A 19911-nucleotide genomic window follows, 5' to 3' on the forward strand; every position below is an offset into this window, starting at 1 on the left:
AAATTCCCCCCAAAAATACACTATCCATGTCTCAAAATATCTTTATTTTTGATCTTATCAGTGCAATAATAATTTTGTTGATAAGCAAAGGGCAATGACATAGTATAGAATCTAAACTTTCATACAAAACAGCTCTACTGATTGACACGGATCATCTATCTGTGTCCGATTGGCCCTGGCTGATCTGGCTTGTTCACCTCCTCCCAAATGCAGATCAGATCGGCTAGGAAGGTCTGGATCTGTCAAAATAAGTCCTATTAGTTATTATTGGAACACGCTGGTCTAGTGGAAATGCCCTCTGAATACCTGACAGAGTTGATGAATGAGTAATAGAGGATTCATGATTTATGCCCTATGATGCACTGTGCGCTCATGAGGAATAATGAGTCGTGAGATAACAGTAGCCTAAAGTACCTTCTCCAGCTGCTTAATAGTGTCCTCTGGAGCAATAGGTGATTCCCCAGTGTCTTTCGCCCTCTTGCACACACACTGGTACAGATTAAGAGTGGCCATCTTGATTGTGCCCAACAGCAGTGTCTTCTTGGCAGCTGTGTTCTGAATGTGGGCCCATCTCGATTCCTGTATATCGAGAGAGAAATGTTCATCCTTTGATCAGACTCTTAGTTCCCTTTGAGGACACTCAGGGCTGGTGTCCCGAACACAGACTGAAAAGGGGAGGTTCAGGACTAGCTTTATTAAGCTGTGTCTGGGAAAATACCCATAGGGAGCGTGACCATCTCATGTCTCACCCAGATCATGCCCTCAGCGCGGGCCTTGTCCAGCTGGCTCTGTAGCTGGGCCAGAGTGTTGTTGTAGTGCAGCAGGGTGTCATTGCTCTGCTCTGTGAAGCGGGCCAGCTGGGCCCGGACGTTCTCCGTGCTGTCCTGGTTCTGCTGGGTGGTCCGCACCAGGTCCTCCCGGGTCAGCATCAACGTGTCGTAGCGAGACATCACCTGTCTGGCCTCCTGAAACTGAGACGCACAAAAGGAATTCCAAATCAACCCCTAACCCCTAAGGTTTAGGCTCTTGTGTAGACCTAAGAGGATTGGACAGGTGTCAGCAATATGGTTACAATATTCCACCTGGCTTATCACAGGGCAAGATGGAACCACCAATATATTGCTTAGAGCTATCCAATCTGGTCAGATACAAGTGGCTAGGGATTGGTTTGTCTGTGAAGTCCAGTCAAATCACACACTACCTCAGAGTTCTAATCCGCACTATGACCTACCTGTTCACTGGCCTGTACCACTTTATCCAGGTAATGGGGGTATATGGCATTCTTCTGCACTCGTTTCTCCAGACGGTCCCTCTCTTTGACGAGAGCTTTCATCTCCTCCTGGAGAGTGAGCAGGTCCACCTTCTTCTGATTGGTCAGTTCCCTCTCTCGGCCGGCCTTCCTAACAGCACGACATCGTTTCACCTCGTTCTCCTGAAATGAGATCATGGAAGAGCATGACCAATTCATCTCAAAGTCTGACTGATGGGCAGACTACAGGACGGGGTCCATAGTTTAGTCTAAGAAGTGATGTTCAGAAGCTATGACAGTACCTTCAGAAAATTGTCAAATTTCTGCAGATATTCCTTCATCTGGCCCTCCTTCTCTATGAGCTCATCCTTGCGGATTCTCAGGGCTCTGAGAGTTGACTCAAAATCCTGAAACCCAAACAGAATGTAAAGTGAGACCATATCATACAGGAGGATTGTGTGGAGACTTGACTAAAAGGATTGTACTAATTCGTCATATAATTTTATTGCCAGGAATTGTTGGTTTGAGGTACAATGAGACAATTAAAAAAATATGTATTTCACCTCTCTTTGCAGCGTCATAGCATTGTTGACCTCCATGGCCTCCCGTCTCTTCTGCAGGAGACGGGAGGAAGGGGCCAGCATCTCATCTGCTGCGGACGTGGCCTTCCTGTCAAAATGGTCAGTGGGGATTGACTGTCTTATTTCTTCTTAACATAAACCATGAGCCTTCTGCTAATGATAATGTTGTGTTTGGGTAGGGAGAGGAAAGTAATACATTAAATGGAACAGATAGAAGCTTCTAACATTTTAGGACAAAAAGTTCCTTAAACGTCTAGGTTACATGTCATATTTTTACTCACAATAGCTGGTCTCGAAGGTTCTTGCCAAAATATATTTTGAAATAGTCTGACAAATTTACAGACATGTTTATAATCTACTAATAATATTTGGTCATAAATAAGATATTTGATTTTTCAAAGCCTAATGTTATTGTTTTGACTATTTCTGTGGGTGGCTGTAGAAAGCCAATGCGGTTCACAGAATTTTGAGTCAGAAAATAACAAAATGGTCTCATAGCAACTACTACAAATAAAAACAAAATGAGGGACATGAATTGCCTGTTTTCTGGCAAGCTCCACTCATGGCAAGCTCTAAAAAGTTGTACAAATTAAAAAGCCTAGTGGAAAACTATTGCCCATCAAGTTAGTGTGCTAAAATGATGAAACATTTATGGACGCATAACACATTAGGGTGCAGAGTATGGTCAGAGATTGATGAGAAATATTTATTGGTTTACAAGTAAAATCGGGAATACAATGTATAAAGCTTTGTCACATTCTGATAGCATGAGCTTTTTCTTTTATAAATTCAACGCGATGACAGGAGCTCAGAGGGATCCAAATGACTGATATTTCCACAGGATATTGTCCTTGAAGCAGGAAAACAATTGATGAATGCATATTATACATATATTATAGAGCTTTGGCAAAGCATGACAAGGGGCAATACGGGATTTCTTAATGACAATTAGTCATATTCATCAGAAATGTATAGAAAATATGTAATTAGCATAACCTGAATAAAACATAAGTATTGAACAACAAAGTACACCACTGGGAAAATACTGAATATTATTTTTACTGATTTATGTAATTGCAAAAATGCAGACCAACAACAAATAAATAAATAAGTTAATTTCTTACACCAGTCTCAAACATTAAACTGAGATGTTTACAATTGACTAGCATTTTTTTGAGATGCTTAAATGCACAATCCCATTTGGAATTATAGATACAAAAGCAAACAAATGTATGGAAAAAAAACCTCCATAATTATCACACATAAGCACTAATTGTAAAGAACAGGACAGATCAGAGAATCATAAACACCTATTAAGAATTTACCAGTGTAACCATTAGTACCCCCATTACCAAATAGAAAAATGAAAACTAACTGTTCACAAGGGCAGCAAGCACAATATGGAGTCAGTGTGGAGAATACAGTGGTTACTGTGGTTCAGCTCAATAATCAAAATGATTGCCAACTTTGTAAAGACCAGTTACTTCCGAGCAACATTGTGGTACGTACGTAGGCTATAACTAATTTTGAAATGCCAATGAAAATACGTGATGTAAATACCTTCTTTATTTGGATATACCATTGTTGTGCGAGTTTAAAATCAACATGTTTGGAGTCAAATTAGAGGCCCTGCTACAAATAATAGGTCTGATTGTGTAATCCTCCTCAACTTAGACTGCTTCGATAGAGGGGAGGAGAAAAGAAAGGAATCTTGTTTGAATCCCTCATATACATACATTTCACAATATAGCATCCATGAACCATGAATGAACCATGAAGGTGACGTAGTGTCTAGAATGCACTGAAAAAGACCAATACATATAGGTAAGACAATGCAACATGAGCACCACTAGACAGAAGGCAGACCTCGGCTATGGTTCATTCTGATGGGATGTTTAGAAGAGGCAGACAGTCCAGAAATGAAGGATGTTTTAGGCCTTACTCTAAGAGTCAGTAGAGGAGGCCAGGGCGGGTCAGTCGGCTGGGACTAGGATTTAAACACAATTGCACACTAAAACATCCCAACAATAAGCTTTTTTTTAAGACAGACCTGTCGTTAGAGCAGACTTACCAAGATGCCCCCATTAGAAGGGAAAGGGAAGGATTTTGTAGGACAGTTTGTCTTTATTGCTTAGAACTCCTCGTGAACATTCCGGGCATAGTCCATGAGCTTGCTGCCAGTGAAGTATTCGCTGTACTTAAGAATCTCCTCCAGTTCCAAGTTGTGGTTCTGGTTCTCGTCGGCCACAGCGATCATCTGCTTAGCCTCGTTCAGCGCGTTGTACTCGTTCATCGGGTCCATGTACTCCTGGAGAGCAGAGAGCACGGGGAAGTGTAAAAAAAAAATTATTGATTTTTCGGGATGGAAAAACACTAACCTTAAACTACTAAAATCATATACAAAGTATGGATAATGGAGCTATATATATATATATATTTTTTTTTTTAATAATATCTTTGAGAACTAACAAGCACCAAAATATGAACTACACAGTGAGGGAGAATTGAGAATTCCAAAAACAATGAATTTAGTAGTATTTATTTGTTATTTAAAAAAAAACAGCATTAGCCATGGCAAAATGCATAGAACGGGAGGAAATGTGTTGTATGTAGGAAATGCTAAAGTTTCTCTCAGCTCCATGGAAAAATGTGTAGAACTGCAGGAAATTCTCTTTTAAAAAAAAAACATGTAAATAAAAAAAATTCTACAGCGCCAAGATGGGGCGGGTTCCGTAAAATTGCCACGCCCACCCAAACCCCATTTTTATTAGAAAAGACCATGCCATCAGGTCCTGCAGTATAACCAGCACACACGGCACCCACCTGTAGTTCCTCCATGGTTACGATGCCGTCATGGTTGCCATCGATGACCTCCTCAAACTCCTTCTTCCTCTCTCGTACCCAGTCATCATCGATGTCCTGAGCCTGCTGGTTCTCCACGGTGCCCATGGGCAGGGAGATGAACTCAGACAGAGTCAGCTTCTTGTCACTGTCCTGGTCTGTAAAAACAACACAAAATACACATCACACTCAGATAGCTTTATTGTAACACTTTTCATGATTGATCATGGTCATCCACAACTTATGTATTCATTATGCATGTTTGTCTTCCACCTTTAATTCATACTCTATCACTAAAACGTATAGCATGATACATAGAAACAAACTGAATTCAAATCAAAACTAAATGTGAGCGAGTAGAGAAGACCGTACCTAGGTCGCGAACAATCTCCTTGACCATGTATTTGAGCATTCCTTTGCTGTGCTCCGGGTGCAGGAAGGAGAGGAACTCTTCCTCGTTCAGCAGCTGGTCGGCTGGGGGGTTATCAGCCTGGAACCAGCGGTCCTTCAGACTCTCCAGCACCTCCTGGGCTGCAAAGAGACAGTAAGTACAAGCATTACTGGCAGAGCTAGGGGCAATAGGCTACTATCGGGGATGTGATCAGGAAAACCTAGGGAAAAAAACTGATATCGGTTTGGGGGTAGGTCAGTTTCAATGATAGTATGAAAAGAGGATAGTCAGAAAAGCCAGAATTCTTGATTAATCAGTAGAAATGCACGGACTACAACTAAAATAGTGTTGTGCAGATTGTATTGTTGTGGATGAACTTACTCTCCTCGTCCACCTTCAGTTCTTCACTGTTCTTCATCTTGTCAGCCATTTCCTTCTTGTTGAATCCTTTGCTGGCCAGAAACTTTACCCGGTATTCATCCCATGTCACATGGCCTATAACGAGAATATAACGGTTTAGGGATTGGGGCTAGACCGTTTAGGAAGGATTTTGAGGCAGTTTTGGTAAACAGTGCTGTATTGTCATCAGGTCTGAGATGTATTGTGGCCCACATATTTCAGGTCTGAGGCCAAACAGTAAGACATCAGTGTCGGTAACAAACGCACTGCTCTCAATGAATAGGTCACCATCATGGCTATGTATCAGGGTTGTATTCATTAGTCCACAGCTACAGAAAATGAAAACTGTTGGTTATTGTTGGACAAGTCCAGGTAGTCCCTCCTTGTTTCAGTCCGTTTTCATCCAGATACGACTGTCGTCTCGCTTACCATCGCCATCTGGATCCACAGCATGGAAGCTCATCTTGTTCTCTCTCACAGCCTCCTGGAAGTGTTCCTCTGTCTTCTCCACGATCCAGCGCTGCATCTCCTTGGCACTGACACTCTTATCTTTATTAAAGTCCACCCTGAAGACGAAGGGGGGGGGGGCTAGTGTTAAGACCATGTCGATCTACAGTTTTACATTTAGGTCATTTAGCTAGAAGATGCCCTTATCCACAGTGACTTAGTCAGCATTTTCAAACAAACACTCAAATGGAATATCAAATTCAAGTAGTTTATTCAAATCCACTATCATATATCTGCTTCAACCACGAACCCAGATTATTTTGGATAGTTTTCTAACTAAGTAAGATGCAACCTTAGCTCAAAATATGCTTTTCAAATGTTTCAGCTTTCATGCTTTTCCAACACAGTCATTCCTTCGCCATATAGGGTCAAAATAATGGAACGCTAGTGAGGATTTGTCAAGGAACCTTGAAATTTGGCGAGGGTGACAAGTAGGACTAAAATATCTGGACTGTTTCGCTTCAACAGTATTTATAAAATCAGCCTCCTAGCTTTTACTACTTGACACCTAGCTTATCCAGTATGGGGTGGATAAGGCCAGATATTTACTTAGACTGCTGTGGTTGACCTTTTCGATGCACTCACGTCTCCATTCTCAGGAACACTGCTTTGTTTATCATAAGAGATAATCTAGCCTCATTTGTTCATGCCCCCATATTCTTTAAAATAGGAACCAGACCATGAACGGTGTTCACATTAACTGGATGGGTATAGGCTACATAGACATGATCCAAACTCCCAACTAAGGAATGTGGATTTATCGTAATTACAACCTTGCATTTACACACCACTTCACAATTTGGCCCACACAAAAATGATAGAAATACAACACAGACACTCTACAACAAAGCTAAACCTAGAAACATTTGGTGGATGTACTCAACACAGAGAGTATGTATACGACTCATGAGTCAAGAAATTGAAAGCCAGTCATCCCCACTTACTTGCTGAAGATGTCAATAAGCTTGTTCCTGTTCCTCCTGGGCTCAGAGTCCTCTTCAAACTCCTCCATCTCCTTACCCAGGAACACCTCCTGATGGAAGTCCTTGTTGATGTGACCATCCATCTCCAGCTTCATCCCGTTCAGATGGTCTGGGGGAAGGATCTCATTCTCCTCTTTACTGGTTGGGTTGTTTTTGTCCTTCAGGGATGACATGTTAGCTGGTCGGGCATGGACGTCCGTGGTGTTGTGGAGCAGGCAGAACAGGGCCATGGACACAGCCAGAAGGTGTCTGCACCAAGCCGTCCTCCAGTAGTTAGCCATGGCTTCTTCCAAGTTCAGTGTCCTCGCTTGCTCACGGACTGATGAACACACCTGTCTACAACAACAACACTGGGTAAGGTGGATAGCCTCATCACTGATTAGAATAGTGTTGTTCTTGGCTAGCTAGTCATAACGAGGACAGCAATCATTTTTGCCACCAGCACGGCATGGTCGGAGTGGGAGAAGAAGAGGAGCTCACTTGGAGTCCATCAAAACTTCCAAACGGTTTAAACCATTTGATTATGAGACTGAGGTGAAATCAAAAGTTGTGCCTATTCATTGGCTATGTCATAGCTCATTTAAGATAAATATTGATCATTACTAGTTATAACAATTCAATACCGGACGATGCTGATTTTAGATCAAATGTGTGTGTGTGTGTGGGATAATTACCTAGTGTCCCTTATGATTCAGCTCAGGTGCCTTCATGCACCATAGACAATTTGCACACACACACACACACACACACACACACACAATAGATCCAGCTCAGAGAGGCCCAGCTCATGAGCTCCATCAGCAGCAATTTACATTTTGAATGGAAAATGTGTTTAATGTGACATATGGAGCCCACGTATCTAGATACATATCAAATCTTCTTGAAAGGGAAAGATGCACATTAGGGATGTAACGTTCACCGATAAACATTTAAACCGGGGACTGGTGCCTAAGATACTAGCGTCGGTCAGAAAACCGATTAACACGGTCAGAATAACCATTCAGTAATGTTTTTTTACTCATGGTTTTATTCCGAAAATACCTTCTCTGTTGCGTCTGAATTGATGCGTCCAGCTTGAACTTTTATGCATGTAACTGACTGTCAGATAACAACAGTGCGCACAGTGCTGGAGACACAGCTGCTCGTGCCAACGAGAGGTAGGCCTATCCTAGTGGACTAAACGCCACTTCATGGTGAAGGAAGTTTCTGATGAACTTTACCAAAGGCTGGAGCCCACACCAGGCTTTGTGGAATCTAGCTCCGACTACATCGATTTGCAGACCAATATATATATAAAAAAAAATGTAAATCATGAAAACGCAACACCTTGTTATTTTAAATACCACTACCGAGCAACAGCAAATAGCAAACAGTCAGTGGGTGTATTTGATTAATATTTATTGAAAAAGTACAGATTTCAGCAAAGAAAAGCACGCAACTACAGAGGACAAATATAGGTACAAGTTTGGCATTTCATAATTTACTTTTATTTTTAAAGTATTGACCTTGGGTGAATCGATGTAGTCAGACCTAGATTCCACAACGCCTGGTCTTGGCTGTATGCCTTTGGTTAACTTCCTTCACCATGGAGTGGTTGAGTCTACAAGGCCTATATCCCTGTTATAGGATATTCACCTTCATCATTCATATGCTTGTAAAATGGCTTTTGCCATGTATAGCTTTGCATAGGCTTCATTAGTAAAGCATAGGCTTTATTAGTTGAATGAAAGCCAATGTAATTAGCTGGTTCAATGTTACCAAATGCGCTGAAGAGAATGTTTTTTTACCGGAGTTGACACACAACTCTCATCCAGCTGCTGATTGGGGTTTTCAAATCATTCGGATTCTATTTTTCCAGGTTTGCCATAACTAGTTTTGGTAGTTTTAGTGTAAACAGTGTATTTGGTCATTTTTACATGAACAAGCTAATTTCATCAATTTGAAATTTTTGGTTCCAACCGCAGTGTCTTTGTGAGACGCAGAGTAGGTAAACAGATGATCTCTGCATGTGTGGTTCCCACCGTGAAGCATGGAGATGGTGTGGGGGTGCTTTGCTGGTGACCGTGTCAGTGATTTATTTAGAATTCAAGGCACACTTAACCAGCATGGCTACCACAGCATTCTGCAGCGATACGCCATTCCCATCTGGTTTGCACTTAGTGGGACTATCATTTGTTTTTCAACAGGACAATGATCAAACACACCTCCAGGCTGTGTAAGGTTTATTTAACCAAGAAGGAGCGTGATGGAGTGCTGCATCAGATGACCTGGCCTCCACAATCACATGACCTCAAAACAATTGAGGTGGTTTAGGATGAGTTGGACCACAGAGTGAAGGAAAAGCAAACAACAAGTGCTCAGCATATGTGGGAACTTCTTCAAGACTGTTGGAAAAGCATTCCAGGTGAAGCTGTTTGAGAGAATGCCAAGAATGTGCAAAGCTGTCAACAAGGCAAAGGCAGGCTACTTTGAAAAATCTAAAATATAAACTTCTTTAAAGTAGCCACCCTTTGCCTTGATGACAGCTTTGCACACTCTTGGCATTCTCTCAACCAGCTTCATTAGGTTGTCACCTGGAATACATTTAAATTAACAGGTGGGCCTTGTTAAAAGTTCATTTGTGGAATTTCCTTCTCATTAATGCGTTTGAGACAATCAGTTGTGGTGTGACAAGGTAGGGGAGTTAGGCCAAGTCCATTATATGGCAAGAATAGCTCAAATAAGCAAAGAGAAACGACAATCCAGTTAGTTATATTGACTACGTCCGTCTTAGCTCGCTCATTCAATGTCTTAATCGAAATTACAGATTTGCCTCTCATCCGCTCATTGTTCCCTTGTGCTATAGTTTGTACATCTCATTTGTCAGTAGACTCCCCATTTGTTGAAGAAAGTCAGCCATCTTTTTTTTTAAACACAGTAAATGAGGCTGAATGATCTGTTTCCCAGCCAGACCAGGCTCCGCTGATAGCCAGGTGTAGCAGTGGTAAGGATTCACTACATGGTGCTGAAAAGAAAGGTCTGCTGTTGGGACAGCTTTATGTAGGCCCTAACAGTTTATGGGCACCGTTTGTCACCGTTATAGTGCAATAAATGTATCGTTTAGTGTTGTGGCTTTGCTGGCATGCATAAAACATAAATATGTTGAGTTTGCCCCTCTAAGATTTACAAGCTAAAATCTCCACTGTGCACATATAACAGGCGTCACAGCGCACACACCAAGTCTCCCCCCTGGCAACTTCATAATATAGGCATATACTCTATTAAAATGGCCATGATGCAATATGAGCACAACCCAATGAAAAACACTCTTTGCACTGTCACTTACTGTGAAGAGACCTGGGACTGAGCTCCTTTCAGTCTGCCCTCCGAATTCGCTACAACGTTCGGATGCGGAACCTAGGCGAACACCTTAGATAAGGTACTGTAGCTTAGAAAGTCTAAAAGCTAGGCCTATATGATGAAAGGGACTTTCAGAATGGGGGGGGGGGGGCACAAAAATATAATGGCAATGACCTTATCCATGGTGCTTTACTAACAGTATTTCACCCTTATGGCAACTATCCTAACGAATGCAGGCTAATTATCTTAGGATCCTGGAGACCAGGAGTATGTGTATGTGTCCCATGTCAAGCGGATTTGACTCAAACGTGTCTGTGGGAGGAGAGGCAACTCAAGGACCACTCCTGCAAAACAGCATATATAGACACTGTTCGTGGATGGATTCTCCCCTTCTTTAAATAATCATTGATCTAAATAGATATTATGCTCGCGTCGAGGCAAGCAACACTGAGGCATGCATGAGAGCATCAGCTGTTCCGGACGACTGTGTGATCACGCTCTCCATAGCCGACGTGAGTAAGACCATTAAACAGGTCAACATACACAAGGCTGCGGGGCCAGATGGATTACCAGGACGTGTGCTCCGGGCATGTGCTGACCAACTGGCAGGTGCCTTCACTGACATTTTCAACATGTCCCTGATTGAGTCTGTAATACCAACATGTTTCAAGCAGACCACCATAGTCCCTGTGCCCAAGAACACAAAGGCAACCTGCCTAAATGACTACAGACCCGTAGCACTCACGTTGGTAGCCATGAAGTGCTTTGAAATGTTGGTAATGGCACACATCAACACCATTATCCCAGAAACCCTAAGCCCACTCCAATTTGCATACCGCCCAAACAGATCCACAGATGATGCAATCTCTATTGCTCTCCACACTACCCTTTCCCACCTGGACAAAAGGAACACTTATGTGAGAATGCTATTCATTGACTACAGCTCAGCGTTCAACACCATAGTACCCTCAAAGCTCATCACTAAGCTAAGGACCCTGGGACTAAACACCTCCCTCTGCAACTGGATCCTGGACTTCCTGGTGGTGAGGGTAGGTAGCAACACATCTGCCACGCTGATCCTCAACACTGGAGCTCCACAGGGGTGCGTGCTCAGTCCCCTCCTGTACTCCCTGCTCTCCCACGACTGCATGGCCAGGCACGACTCCAACACCATCATTAAGTTTGCAGACAACACAACAGTGGTAGGCCTGATCACCGACAACGACGAGACAGACTATAGGGAGGAGGTCAGAGACCTGGCCAGGTGGTGCCAGAATAACACCCTATCCCTCAATGTAACCAAGACTAAGGAGATGATTGTGGACTACAAGAAAAGGAGGACCGAGCACACCCCCATTCTCATCGACGGGGCTGCAGTGGAGCAGGTTGAGAGCTTCAAGTTCCTTGGTGTCCACATCAACAACAAACTAGAATGGTCCAAACACACCAAGACAGTCGTGAAGAAGGCACGACAAAGCCTATTCCCCCTCAGGAAACTAAAAAGATTTGGAATGGGTCCTGAGATCCTCAAAAGGTTCTACAGCTGCAACAGAGAGCATCCTGACTGGTAGCATCACTGGTGCGGCAATTGCTCGGCCTCCGACCGCAAGGCACTACAGAGGGTAGTGCGTACGGCCCAGTACATCACTGGGGCCAAGCTGCCTGCCATCCAGGACCTCTACACCAGGCGCTGTCAAAGGAAGGCCCTAAAAATTGTCAAAGACCCCAGCCACCCCAGTCATAGACTGCTCTCTCTACTACCACATGGCAAGCGGTACCGGAGTGCCAAGTCTAGGACAAAAAGGCTTCTCAACAGTTTTTACCCCCAAGCCAAAAGACTCCTGAACAGGTAATCAAATGGCTACCCGGACTATTTGCATTGTGTGCCCCCCCCAACCCCTCTTTTACGCTGCTGCGACTCTGTTTATCATATATGCATAGTCACTTTAACTATACATTCGTGTACATACTACCTCAATTGGGCCGACCAACCAGTGCTCCTGCACATTGGCTAACCGCCTTATGTCCCGCCACCCTCCAACCCCTCATTTACGCTACTGCTACTCTCTGTTCATCATATATGCATAGCCACTTTAACCATATCTACATACTACCTCAAATCAGCCTGACTAACCGGTGTCTGTATGTAGCCTCGCTACTTTTATAGCCTGTCTTTTTACTGTCATTTTTTTTTTTTACTTATCTATTGTTCACCTAACACCTTTTTTGCACTATTGGTTAGAGCCTTTCACTGTAAGGTCTACACCTGTTGTATTCAGCGCACATGACAAATAAACTTTGATATTAGATCAATGATCATAGGCTATAGAAATATTCACTAAACTGACATGACTTGGTTGCCTAGTGTAAAATCTCCTTTCACACATCCGTCGGTGATGTGTTCAAGGATGGGAGGAATGAAGGATGCATAGGTTATCCCAAAACAGGGGCATCGTTACGCATTTGTTTCTGCTATACTGCTAATGGCTACTTGTTCAACAGAGGCTAGTGTCTAATCTAGACCTGTAATAGGTTATAATAATGGACTTTAAAATTGCTGTCTCAGACAGCGCTTTAACCGACCCCACGCCCCATCCATCACAGGTGCTCGGGGGAAGCCTGTGAGCCCGACAGGGACACGCAAGCCGTGCATTAGCCTACATTCACAAGATAATAAGCCTAGGCCTATGAGGCTACTTCATTGGAAGTGTACATAAAACACCATGCCATTACACACCGATTTGTAAGTTAACCTTCCGTTTCGACATTCAGTGGCGATTTTAGCATGTAAATCTTGGTGGGGCAAAAAAATGTCTTAAGATGCAGGCCAGCAAACCCACTACACAACACATGAATTGCACTATAACGGTGACAAACAGTGCCCACACACTGTTAAGGCCTACATAAAGCTGCTCTAACAGCAGTCCCGACACCTTACCACTGCTACACCTGGCTATTATGGAAGTCCACTAGAAAATAAAGGAAATATTATGGAAGTCCAATCATGGAGCGAAATACTTCATTCTGCCTCATTTACTGCCTTTTCAAAAAATATAGCTGATATGGCCGACTTTCTTAAACAAATGTGGTTTCTACTGACAATTGAGATGTACAAACTATGGCATAAGGGGACGACAAGCGGATAAAAGGCAATCCGTAATTTCAAGACATTAATGAGCGAGCTAGGACAGACGTAGTCAATATAACTATTTGTTCAGCACTTTTGAAATGTACAGCAACAGAATTCAAAACATGGGCCGTTCTTACAGTATTCTCACTCTACACCAAGTCAGAACCATATGATAAATAAAGGGGACATATAAGCAGACAAAGAAAGTTCTTCCAATATTCGATGATTACATCTCTCTAAAACAGGCTATTGGCTACACGTGCACCACCAAGTCAGAACAGTAGGTGAAATTTGGAGAGGAAACGGGACCAAATTATGAGAGAGGCACATGGGCTACTAAAAGCTTACTACACAACATACACTTAGTATTACCTTCTTAGCTACAGTATACATATCTCCCTGGCATATTACATAATTTATGCAACAGCATACAATACATTTTTGGACTCCCCTTGTTGTGCTGTGCTCACTTGAACAGGAAGGTGGTGCGGCAGTCCTTTGTGGGCAAATTTTGTCATCAAACTTCATAAAAGTCTGGCATTCTCTGGATTTATGGTTCTTTCAAGACAACTGTGGAAAAAAACAAGGCCGAATCATGATGACGTCAGTGATCTTCAGGTCGTAGCTCTAGAAAGAGGCCAGAGTTTCCAACCTGAAATTCCAAGTTGGATAACTGTTCAAAACGTATCTTCCCAGTACCCAGTTGTCTTGAACTCACTATAATCAGATTTCCCAGATGTTTTGAGTGCGAAAGAAGTCATGCTGGACTGTCACCATGACCAATGTAGAATGTTTATCCTTTTAAGCTTGGAAAAAAAGACCCTTAAACCCAGACTTGGGACCACACACCCAGTCCACTGAATAGCAGGCTAGTGATTGATTTGCAACGCTTGCCACTGATTCCTTCCAAACCACTCATTGTTAAATTTGCGATTTCCAACTTGTTGTGTAATGTTTATGTCCAATGGCTGATGAGCACCAATACCTTTTATCTATAATTTCTCTTCATTATTTCTCATCATATGACAAGAATTAAAAAGGATTTGCCAGTAGATTGTCGACTTGATTCATGATGATGACGACTGCTAGCTTGCTAGCTAAGATTTTGAAAGTACGATCAGTCCAATCAAAGTTGCTGTAGATATAACGTGATTTGACGTCATTTTATCTGTGGCCAATGACTTTGAGCTTTCTTGGATGGGCACTTCTAATGTAACTCTATGGCAGCACCCAAAGGGCTTACATTTTCGAGCGCTACCATTTGGCGGTGACGTAGTGTCCCTATGAGTGACTGAACACTGAGCCAATCACGGCACAACTAGAGAACATTACCAACCCCTACGCTCCATATTCTCCGCTAGCTGTCCCACCACCACAGAAAGCAAATAAAATAAAATGTTATCGGTCACATACACATGGTTAGCAGATGTTAATTTGAGTGTTGCGAAATGCTTGTGCTTCTAGTTCCGACAGTGCAGTATTATCTAAAAATTCCACAACAACTACCTAATACACACAAATCTAAAGGGATGGAATAAGAATATGTACATATAAATATATGGATGCACGATGACCGAGCGGCATAGGCAAGATGCAATAGATGGTATAAAATACAGTATATACACATGTGAGAGGAGTAATGTAAGATATGTAAACATTAAAGTGGTAAACATTATTAAAGTGGCATTATTTAAAGTGACCCGTGATCCATTTATTAAAGTGGCAATGATTCAAGTCTGTATGTAGGCAGCAGCCTCTCTGTGTTAGTGATTGCTGTTTAACAGTCTGATGGCCTCTGATGGCACTGAGCTAGGCTGAAACACCTGCATTTTGGAGCTGCCTTACTCAAGAAAGCTAAAGAGACATCAAGTTTATATGCAGCTTTATTAACTCAATTAAAAAAAAAAAGATATATAGACATTGTCTGCAAACTAATATGTGACACGCATTAATTCCAAAATAACATGCAAAACAGGCACCCCCCCCCCAAAAAAAATGACTGGTCGCCACTGGACATTCAACATATAGGCTAGCTGTTAGATTCTATGCAAGGTGTTGGCATATGCAGGGGATTGAGGATAACGTTGTAGCGAATTTGAAGGACAGCCTGCAGGGTCTGATGTGTGCAACTCCATGTCTTCGCAGTCTGTGACAGTACCTAGAGTTAACTCCATTAGGTGTCCTGACAATGCACCATGGCTGTTAGAATGGTATAGCATTGCTTTGGGGATATCTGGTGTGTGTGTGTGTGTGTGTGTGTGTGTGTGTGAGAGAGAATGAGTGAGTGCCTCCAAGGACCACATTAAATACACCACTTTATTTTATAAACTGATAAGCGTTACAAGGACCAAGCTCTCTAAAATGCCAAATGGTCTAAACCATTTGTTTTTGAGATGGGGGTAAAATCCAAAGTTGCATTATATTAAAAAGGTGCAGAATGCAGAAATCGCACTACCATTTCTTGGTTGCTAAAATTGTATGTTTCAGTTTGTGACAAAACAAGCAATGTTAAGTGTAGAGAATCATTGTACCATCTAAACCGATGAAAAATATATTTTCAATAACCAAAAATATTGTATTTTCAGCTGGTGTACAAAACCAAAAGTAAGAAGCAAAAACTAAACTTAACGGGAAACAGAAATAGTGCACATAGACCACATCTACCACTTAGAACTGCATTCAACAAAATGACATCTAGAACTCACATTTCTATGTGAATTTGGTCAGGTTGCCCAAAAAGTCACATTGCAGCCTTAAACATGATACCTTCCTTATTTTTTTCAAAGAAAATTGGTCTTTTCTCTATCATTACATTTTGAGTTTAGCCATCTGGAGGATGAAATTGGAATCGTAACCAACTGTATGGCTTCAAAACGTTATACAACGAAACCCTTTTACCGTTTACTCTAGGAACCAAACGGAAACAAAAAGAGCAAAATAACGAAACGGGGAGGGTCCTACCTGAATTTGTCCAATAGAAACTCTCATTTTCGTTGCAAAACGTTTTCGTTCCAATATATTCCGCAACAAACTAAACGTTTTGCAACGGAATCCGACTAGTGAATACACCCCAGCATATCTAACAAGCCGGCTAACGTTAGCCGATGAGAGGACAAGGCTTGATGACTTACCTAGTGTTGAGCTCCAACGACACAAAATCTGGAACGCTGCTCAAAATAAATGCCAGGAAATTGAAGAGGTAAGGCACTAGCTAGTTAGCTAGCACACCTAGCAATGGCGAGAATGCATCGTCGTACGAGCAAAACAAAACTGTTAGCTAGGTTACATTTCATGTACACGTGGCTGCTACTACGAACTTCACGCAGGAGCAAACGTCTCACTCTAGCTACCGAATCAATCCGCATACACAGCAAATGTTTGATTAGGTGAGTTGGGGAATTTCTATTCTCAGGAAACAAGCTGCCACTCACGCCGTGTGTACACAGATTGCGTCATCACGTTGCCGTACGGTACATTTGACCAAAGATTATGGATATACTGACAAGATGCATGTCTCCGCCCTTACAATGGGAGTCGTTGTGCACAAAGCGGCACGGCAGGATGTCTAGCTCTCGCCGTCTCATTATTGTAATCCTTTTTTTTAATATTCAATGAGGGTTGTTGACGTCAACCGCCTGTATTCAATGGAGAGGGAGCGAGAGAGAGAGAACGCTATACATAGCCATAATATGACATTTGACATGTCTATTCCTTTGAAACTTGTGAGTGTACTTTTTACTGTTAATTTTGAATTGTTTATAATCTATTTCACTTGCTTTGGCAATGTAAACGTATGTTTCCCATGCCAATAAAGCCCTTTAAATTGATTTGAGAGAGAGGCTTCGCTACTAGCCTCATCTCATGAATATGCATAGACATCTTACAACCCCGATATTAAGTGTTTTTTTTTCAGAGTTTCCGGGATGTCACGTGCCCTACTTATATCAGTACACTCATAACAACTTAAGCATTACTTCTATTCGATCAAATAAATCTCACGCAGTAAATAAGCCATTCACTTTTCTGTTGCCCAAATTCGAAACTCTCATTGATCTCCATACAAAAACTCCTTGCTTGGCGGCGGAACAACGAACAAACGCCACCTGCTGGAGGGAGACACATTTTCTGCCTAGTTGGCCTCTCTTCCTATTTATCTCTGTTGTCACTCAGGTGGTGATTTCGTCCTTCCTGATGAAATAGGGGGCGTTCGTGTTTGTATCGCTCGGTCCTCTGGGGTATTGAGTTTACTCACGACCATTCAACAGAGAATTCTCCACGCATCAGGGAACCGGCCGAGGCAAAACGAGCGTTACCCAGTCTACAAAGATGGCATTTGAAAACCACCAATCTACAGTAGACTGACCACTAGCGGGGGAGTTGGTAATTGTCACATTTAAAGCTACATTGTGGATGTGCAAGTTGGTCACTAATAAAATGTAATGCACCCAATTACATTTTCACATGCAAATAATGCTTGATTACTATGAATCTGTAATGCTCAAGTTAGGAGGGCAACGATACTGATTTTAGAGGTACGATTGGCTGGTGCACTTTTTTTAAACTTCACCTCTGGGTGGCACTGTGCACAAAAGTTATATTTCTACATAAAACATAAGTGATGAGGCTGTAACTAGGCTATGCAGATTATATTTAGGCAGACTTTGAATCTGTCCTTTGGGGTCTCAGTGGTTGATAAGAAATTCTAAGAAATGTTATTTTTGAATATGTTTTGGTAGGGTACACATATTTTGCAGATGTTATTGCGAAATGCTTATGTCCCTAGGTCCAACAGTGCAGTAATACCTAACAATACAAAACAATACACACAAACCCCCAAAATTGAAAAGAAAGAAATGAAGAAATACAGAAATAAAATACCATGATCAGTTCCCAGCTAGAATCCTTAGTTGCTACATACATTTTTGGACTTGTAAATTAAAGGTAGACTCAGCGATATGACATAGATACAGAAAGTAAACAGCATAGTGGATCCATTTCTGCAACAACTAAGAGAGTTGAAGCACGAAGCTCAACTTCTCCACTGTTTTGGTGTCCAGGCTACCAAGCTGTGAACAGCATGAAGCTAACCCATGCACATGCTCAGATACTGTGTGGGACTATGTGAGAGTGACGTCTCACATCTCGCTCATCTCAATATTTGCTGTGCTGCTCGTGGCAACATAATTTCGCTGAGTCTACCTTTAATGATATACAGTCAGTTTCAAAAGTATTGGGACAGTGACCCATTTTTTGTTGTTGTTTTAGCTCTGTACTCCAGCACTTTGGATTTGAAATTATACAATGACTGAGGTTGAAGTGCAGACTGTCAGCTTTAATTCCATTCATATCGGGTGAACTGTTTAGAAATTACAGTACTTTTTGTACATAGTCCCTCCATTTTAGGGGACCAAAAGTATTGGGACAAATTCACTTATATGTTTATTGAAGTTGTGAAAACGTTCTCATTCAACATTATTCATGATTCATTCATGATTATCCGTAGTCATGGTAGCATCCACATGAATCACATTAATGTAGAAGTGTTTAGAACAATATTCTAGTCTTATTTCCAATAAAAGTGACTCCAAAATGACACAATATTATTTACCATTCATTTATATTGGGCACAAAATAGTCTGAAACACAACCTTAAACAAACAGCAAATGCATCCAACAAATGTGTAGAGTCACAAGCTTGATGTAGTCATTGCGTGCTATTAATATGGGACCAAATACTTAACTTTTTACTGCTTAAATACACATATAACGGAATTTGTCCCAATACTTTTGGTCCCCTAAAATGGTGGGGACTATGTACAAAAAGTGCTTTAATTTCTAAACGGTTTTCTCGATATGGATGAAAATACCCTCAAATTAAAGCAGTCTGCACTTTGACCTCATAGTATCATCGTATCATTTCAAATCCAAAGTGCTGGAGTACAGAGCCAAAGCAATAAAAAATGTGTCACTGTCCCTATATGTTTGGAGCTCACTGTATACTCATTGATTCTTGAAGAATGTAACTTATACATGCCTCATGAGCTTAGTTCAATTGCCGTACCCCAACACAACCCAACATTTAAGCTTATTTTACTCCAATATTTGTAAACAATGTAAATGTAAACAAACACTGTAGGCCTATAGCCTCAAAACATGGCTAGAACGATAATTTTGACATCATGGATGGTCAGTCCTTGCATCCATACCCCTGTCTACGAATTTGAGAGTGGTTAAATTTCTCCAGGCCCATCCCTCAGCTTTTTACCAAAACTGAGGCAGGGTGTCCGATTTGTTATTGTTTCAATTAAGGATTCTAGCTTTAATGCATGTACAGTAGGTATGTGTGAATCCCATGCATGATATGAATTTGTTTGAAATTAAAACATTTCTGCTCTTGGCATAACTATATACATTTCTTTTGTAAACATTTAACATTGCTCTCAAGAGAATCATTCCTTATTTGAACTGGTCTCCACATAAATGTGTTTGAA

The 19911-nt window shown here is 41.7% G+C and overlaps 2 protein-coding genes across 2 annotated transcripts; both read right to left on the bottom strand.

The window, feature by feature from the left end:
• Nucleotides 1-25: 25 nt before the first annotated feature.
• On the bottom strand, nt 26-2361 carry LOC106567134 (coiled-coil domain-containing protein 42). The gene is made up of 7 exons (XM_014136087.3): nt 2112-2361; nt 1813-1918; nt 1552-1656; nt 1232-1432; nt 750-971; nt 415-579; nt 26-239 (listed from the first exon to the last, which is right to left on the bottom strand). The coding sequence occupies exons 1-7, from the start codon at nt 2174-2176 to the stop codon at nt 156-158; spliced, it is 948 nt and encodes a 315-aa protein (XP_013991562.1). The 5' UTR covers nt 2177-2361; the 3' UTR covers nt 26-155.
• Nucleotides 2362-2515: 154 nt separating this feature from the next.
• LOC106567133 (45 kDa calcium-binding protein) lies at nt 2516-16896 on the bottom strand. Its single transcript, XM_014136086.3, has 7 exons — nt 16552-16896; nt 6913-7287; nt 5891-6027; nt 5444-5557; nt 5044-5202; nt 4654-4829; nt 2516-4138 (listed from the first exon to the last, which is right to left on the bottom strand). Exons 2-7 carry the CDS (start codon nt 7230-7232, stop codon nt 3962-3964), a joined length of 1083 nt encoding a protein of 360 aa, XP_013991561.1. The 5' UTR covers nt 7233-7287; nt 16552-16896; the 3' UTR covers nt 2516-3961.
• Between the last annotated feature and the right edge of the window lie 3015 nt (nt 16897-19911).

Source organism: Salmo salar, chromosome 13, assembly GCF_965601325.2.
Source record: "Salmo salar chromosome 13, fSalSal1, whole genome shotgun sequence".
NCBI classification, from domain to species: Eukaryota; Metazoa; Chordata; class Actinopteri; order Salmoniformes; family Salmonidae; genus Salmo; species Salmo salar.

Bases quoted from the DNA above. Each gene is read 5' to 3' on its own strand.
- LOC106567134 (XM_014136087.3), bottom strand. From the start codon at position 2,176: ATGTCTGTAAATTTGTCAGACTATTTCAAAATATATTTTGGCAAGAAC. The intron at 580-749 runs GTGAGACATGAG...CTCGATATACAG, and splicing joins GCGCTGAGGGCATGATCTGG to GAATCGAGATGGGCCCACAT. The intron at 240-414 runs GTACTTTAGGCT...TTATTTTGACAG, and splicing joins CTATTAAGCAGCTGGAGAAG to ATCCAGACCTTCCTAGCCGA.
- LOC106567133 (XM_014136086.3), bottom strand. From the start codon at position 7,232: ATGGCTAACTACTGGAGGACGGCTTGGTGCAGACACCTTCTGGCTGTG. The intron at 4,830-5,043 runs GTACGGTCTTCT...TTGTTTTTACAG, and splicing joins GGAGATTGTTCGCGACCTAG to ACCAGGACAGTGACAAGAAG. The intron at 4,139-4,653 runs GTGGGTGCCGTG...TCTGCTCTCCAG, and splicing joins TAACCATGGAGGAACTACAG to GAGTACATGGACCCGATGAA.